The 6,407-nt window shown below is 43.1% G+C and overlaps 1 protein-coding gene across 2 annotated transcripts in view; it reads left to right on the top strand.

Annotated features, from left to right (window-relative positions):
• Positions 1 to 514: 514 nt before the first annotated feature.
• LOC147200029 (uncharacterized) overlaps positions 515 to 6,407 on the top strand; it is a 50,835-nt gene continuing 44,942 nt past the window's right edge. For both annotated transcript variants that reach the window (XR_015101847.1, XM_086120297.1), the window contains exons 1-2: positions 515 to 604; positions 968 to 1,062. Coding sequence is in view for 1 of the 2 variants with exons in the window: in XM_086120297.1 (XP_085976423.1) it covers positions 1,030 to 1,062 (33 nt within the window). In the remaining variant the exon portion in view is untranslated. The remainder of the gene's footprint in view (positions 605 to 967; positions 1,063 to 6,407) is intronic.

The raw sequence follows: 6,407 nt of genomic DNA, 5'->3' as shown, positions 1-6,407 counted from the left end.
ACAGTGTTAGCCTAGCTAAAATGATGTTTTGTTTACACCATAAAAGAGTGCATTACGGCCTCTTAATGGTTCGTGTGCGAGTTGCCGTGGATTTAAATTAAAAGTGGGGCTGGAGAGAACACCGAGCTTTCTGATGATACCAGACTTGATTTTCGTTTTTCCTTGTTATACATGCAACAGCAGCCGATTATTTTGGTCGGTTTTCGGACTGACGTCAGGGACGTCCCTTTCCCCTCTCAAGGATTTTTTTTTGTGGTGGCATTCAGGTAAGAAAATCACATCAATTCCAAATGGGAAGTGACCTTTACTAATTTTTCTGCCGCTTGTATCGCAAATAACTCATTTTCAAGTAGTGCTTTTTTTTTCAACACGGCTGCGCGACCGCGGATCGGTTTCGTGCTGGTAGGTCGCAATTTAACAGTTTGTGCATCGTGACTAATTAATTGCAGCTTTTTTTATTGCTGCGCGTAGCATGTCCACCAGGTGGCAGTATGATACAGCCATGCCGACAAGTGTAGAAGAGTTTGCCTGAACTACTTTTTGTCACTTGATAACCTGCAAATAGTATCAGTTGTTTGTTGCAGACGATAAGGAATATATCACTGTGAGTACTGTAATCCTATATTGTTTGTCTGCGTTATACCATCGTCACTAAGATGCTATCTGTTAGCTTGTCAATCGTATTTTCCCATTGTATGTTAGCATTAAGAAAATGGGGCCTTTCTTCAGGTAGTCTTCTGGTTGTTTTAAATGTTTAGTTAGACAGTTAAGGTCCGTCCACTCTACCAAACTGCTCCTTCTTGTGAAAGCACCAGTGTACAGAATTTTTGGATCAGTTTAAGTAAAACTCGATAATTTCCCGTGGGATGTCAATATGCCGTAGCACACTGGTTGGTAAATTCCTTTTTTGGGGGAAGTTTGGGGTTTAGGAAATTGTTTGTAACTTTTTTTTTCATCATTGTTTCAGTTTACGTCTCAGACGCCAGCCCTGGAAAACCCATCACAGCTGAGGAAACTCCACACGGACCCATGGATTTCGCCCTTAGCAACCCTTCGCATGTGGTCAGTACACACACACACACGCACACGCACACAAACGTGCACATTCACACGCATAGACAGGAGGAAAATCCTTTGAGGATTTCGCTCGACATCTTACTCTTTGTGTTTCTCTAAGTGTGTGTGACACGAGGCAGCCTAGTGATGATTGGTGTGTGTCAAAAAGTGAGACCATTGTACACGCACACACACGCGCACACACAGTTTAAGCGACTTAAAGAATAGTTGTTTTTTTTTTGTAGCTTTGTGAGTGATGTGAATGGCAGAGAGGATGCACGCTCGATGAATCACCAACATCATCTATCAGACCTCAAGTTTAATCACAGCAGTTTCAGCAATGATGTTTGAATACACCCCCCCTCCCCCTCACATAAAACGAATTTTTAGAAATGCAAGAGTGAATGCACATTCCCATTATGTATTGTACATACACTTTATACGTCAGTAAACCAAACCGTAATCTGGTTTATTTTGGGCCACAACCTGATGTAACTGTTGAGGCGTAACATTTTCAATCTCCTGCTTTATTGGAAGAAAGCAAATGATGCATATCTGCTACCATAAGATGTACAAGGACATAGTTTCATTAGGATTTCATGTGAAATGTACTGTAGTTTAGTAGAATTTCATATGGATCGTTGTGTAACTTTAACAGAGTGATATGCAGCTTTTGCAGAATTTGCTACTCACTAGTCCAGAATCGGGTGCCTGTGGCTCAGTTGTACGATCGTGTCATTTGGTGAATGAAGAGCAAAATGGTTCAACTCCCAACCCCGACTGTCTGCTGCCCAACTGGGCAGGATACTGACTCCTAAATTGCTTCCAAGTCAGCATTGTGAATGAAAAACTGACAATTGCCTTACCTGGTGAAATCAAGTGTTTTAGGATAACACATACCATATAATGTCGTTTTAGTAGGATTTCATACGAAATACAATGATGCCTTGAGATATGAGTGACCTGACCTACAGTTTTTTTTTTTTTAAAGATACAAGTCGTCGATTGGCAAGGAATATCTCAACACAGAAGGTGCGACAGGTTAAACATGCCAACAGTATAACAATACTCATTGGCATATACAGTAATCTTTATCCTCTTTAAAGAACGACGAATATTAATGCCGTACTGAGGAGCTTAAATTATTATTTTTGATTATGCCAAAACCTCATTTCTGAAATGATGCAATATAAAGCAATTGTAGTCTAATTTACCAAGAAGTGTTAACTCATTCACTCCCAAAGACATTTTTATATGTCTTTTCAGATTAGGTTTAGAATTGGCAGGTAGTGAATGAGTTTAATAGGATTGAATTTAAAAATACTGGTTTGATGCAAACTAGAAGGCACTTTTAGTTGAATTTCATAAAGGAATAAGACAGTTTTAGTCTTAAAATATTTAATTTGGATTATTCATGCAATTTAGTCTCATTTCATTTGAAATGTAGCGTGTGTAGGATTTTATTCCACAATACCAGTTTAGTCTAATTGCCCAAAAAATATACTGCTTTCATAGGATTACCTACAAGACAAGAGAAAGCATCATCTCTAGAACAAACAGCGATCAGTGAGTATTTATTAAGCCACGCCCCAAGCTCGTGCTCCCGCTCTCTACGTGTGTTAATAGCGTAAATTAGCATACAAATGAGAGATGCCGTACGATAGAATCCACTCGGCTTCAATCTGTCCGCTGGGACTCGATGATTACCTCTTCCTGCTCTTCCTCATCTCTCTCTTCTGTCTTTTTGTCCCCTTGCCTTGCCGTGCTGCTGCTGGACACCTACCACCTTGTTTATTCCGCGCTGTTTGTTTACCTGTGTATGAGCTGGCTTTAAGCACGCTTAATTGCGCTTGGCTAATTTGCAAATAAGTGGGGAGCATTTGGAGAAATAACAAACACACACACACTCACACACACGTGTATTTTTAGCATCTTCCGCGTCTTCATTTTCCCCCTTTGCCGCGGTGGTCCCCGGCTGGCTGAGGCCCTGCGGAGCACAGCGGGAGGTGTTAATGATGTAGAGGGGGGGGCTCGCTGTTCTCTGCTGGGTGTCATGTGTTGCCCGGTCGCTGCCGTCTGTTACCGTGCACGCTGTAAAACATATTCATTCTTCATGTCCGTGCGCACATGTGTGCTTTTCCATTTTCCACCTCTTCTGCATATTCAAAAGCATTAAAAAAAAAAGTCAGGCCGCTTTATTTGGGCATTCAAGGACATTTCCTGGTGTGAAAAGGTGATTAAAAAATTCATTTGGAGTTAATAGTTATTTTATGGTATCATTTTTAAGTTGTAATTTTAGTTTGTGGGGAATGCTGATGAATAAATAATAATAAAAAGTTATCAAAGATGTTTTTTTTCCCCCTCTGATTTTATGACCTAGCGGCATCAAAAAAAAAAAAAAACTCAAAATGAGAGGACATGTTGGCAGTATTTACATGGACTCAAAGAATTAAGTCAAATTGAAAAACTCACTGTGAAAGTACCAACTGCTTTCAACTGGAGATAGACTTAGTCAGCCATCATGGACAAAGCAATTCATGCACACGTCTTAGAAACAATATTGTCTTTGTGGCAGGAGGGGCTGGCGTGGGGATAAAGTGGAGGTTGGGTGGGGGGGGGGGGGGGGCTGTCCACAACGACGTAACCGTGTAATTTCCTAATTCTGATCTTGCAAGACTATCCCTCCTTATCAGTGTCTGATTCCCACATTTGCAAGGAGAAAGTAGACAGAGAGGCTGGAGGCCAACACACACACACACACACACACACACACACACTCAGGGGCGTGAAATTACATAAAGCAAAGGGATACAGATAGGAGTGAGAGAACAAACAGGCCTATCAAACGACCACAGAGCCAGATAACAAGATAAGGCCTAATCAATCAATTCCCGCACACGGAGAGATATTACTAAGTGGCTCCTGAGTCGTGGCCGCAAATTAAATCTGCACACTTCTCCAAGTGAGAGCGCGGCGAGGAAGCGGGAGTGGGCCGAGCGAAAGGGGCAGGAAGAGCTGGGCGGTGGATGGGGGTTGGCGGCGCTAATAGGCGCTAATTTCATCAGCGCGGCCCGTGATGAAGCTTTTACACGCTGCTCGGAGAGGCCAAACTAAAAGGCTGCAGCTCTGCTCGTGTTCAATATAAGTGGGTTGTCATGAGTGGATTTGCAAGACGATAGCTAAAAATTTGATTACAGGCCCTCGTGTGCGTGTGTGTGTGCGCGCGCCTGTGCTAGCATGTTTAGGCTAGTATGCTAGCTAATGGTTGGGCAGTATGTTGTAGAAGAAATGGCAGCTGCTGAATGTAACTTGTAAAGGAAGGGCATCGATAAGATGACTTTGCAGTTCTCTTCTTACTAGAATTACAATTAGATAATCCCTTTGCAGGCACCTTCTTCCTTCAAGCCTTTTTCACCATCACTACCACCTGCACTGCTCCCCTCCCAAGTCACCAACAGTGCCCTTTTTGCCCATCCCACCTTCTGCCCCAACCCCACTCGCTCATTCACACACACAGACACACACAGTTGGCATCAGTTTCCCTCTAATGACATCCTCCGAGTATAATTAGTCTGGCCAATTAACAGCAGTAACGATGCTTGCATTCATTATGTCAAATTACACAGTGCTGACAAAGTGTCAAGTCAGCTCTGCTCACCTGCCGAGTGTATCCGTGTGTGAGTGTGCGTGTGTGTGTGTGTGTGTGTGTGCGTGTGTGCGCTGGCCGGCTCGATCGAACCCTCTTACGTTGTCTGCTGAGAGGTGAAGAACGTCCTACGCACTTTCTCCACATCCGCGCATGCACACACACACACACACACACACACACGCATATGCGCATGCATTCAATTAGCGTGCATCCAGCAGAGATGTTGTACTTGTTCACCCCCCCCCCCCCACGAAAGGAGTCGAATAGCTTGCATTTTTGCATTGATTACATGCTGCACCGATTATTAAATATTATATATTACGCCAAGTCAGATGGGGCACACCCTCATTTGCATAACAGTGAGGCAGGAAAAGAGAGGCGGGGCTGGTAGGATATGTCTGGATTCATCTTAATTAGCATCTCGGCCCTCTGGAAGTAAACTACACCGGTGGGGGAAAAACACACACACATACACACAGTTAATACAAAAAAACGTTAATATCCTGTGGTTCTTTTTTCTTGACTGACATAGGACTACACTTCTCCAAACATTGAATATGTTTACTTACTATCACGAAGAGCCTATTTGAAGATGAAATGCTTACCGTTTTAGCATTTGAGCCAAAGGCTCAATTTAAGCAGTTCATGGACATTTCACATTACATCAGTGTGTTCATGGAACTTGTGATGGAAATGTGCCGACCCATGATCAGATAATCATATCTTTGATGAAGCAGCATGTGGCTTCTCACCCGATATTACTGTATTTTCCTCATCGTAAGCCATGGTATGTTTGTAATCCCAAATAATCAGTAATCAAACACAACTTTCATGAAGCAGTTTCCACGAAAAAGGAGGGGGCAGAATCGGTGGGGGGATCCTGAGAAAAAAAACCCATAATCCGCCATTATGTCAATCCGCGCATGTCAAATCACAAATATGCAAGGGTCGACTGTTCATCTTGTGTCCTTAAATCAACACAGCTTTGCATCATGACAAATTCAGTTTAGCATACTAGCAAACAAACGGCATCGATAGTTGCTGTTTCATATTACAGCATTTCCATCACACTATGAAGGTAGTAGTTGCCCTCAATCCTCTTTTCGGATAAACACGTCAAGGAATTAATACAGCGCACCCTCGTTCTCTTCAATTGTTGTTGTTTGCATGTCTAGGCCTGGTTTTCACAGGTTCCCTACCGTAAATGCACTTCATCACACATCAGCTTGCACTCTAGCAGTCTCGTGATTGCTAATTAGCCCGAAGAGCACACAAAGGCCTTTCACACACACACACACACACGCACACACACACACACACACACACACACACAAATAATAATAGGCAGAGCTCTCTTGATGGGCAATTAACTTCCTCCAGACACCTCATCAACCAGCGAACCCCCCCTCCCCTCCAGCCCCCTTACGTTCCCTGGACACACACACACACACGCACACACACTCGCATGTATTTGCATATGCAGCGTTCATTGCAGCATTTCATATGCGGTGTGACTGGGAGAATCTGTTCCTATCCTCTGGCATCACAAAATTTTATACACACACACACACACACACACACACACACACACACACACACACACACTCTTAAAAAGAACCAGAGGGCGGATGAATCATCAGGAGCCCTGCTGAGTTAAGTAATCACACTCGGGCGTTTAATTACTGACGAGAACCTGATGATT

Source organism: Hippocampus guttulatus, chromosome 9 (assembly GCF_054856545.1).
Source record: "Hippocampus guttulatus isolate MCC_2025c chromosome 9, RoL_Hgut_1.0, whole genome shotgun sequence".
In the NCBI taxonomy this organism is placed as follows: Eukaryota; Metazoa; Chordata; class Actinopteri; order Syngnathiformes; family Syngnathidae; genus Hippocampus; species Hippocampus guttulatus.
The sequence above is the reverse complement of the archived record's forward strand: the minus strand, read 5'-3'. Positions and strand labels throughout refer to the sequence as shown.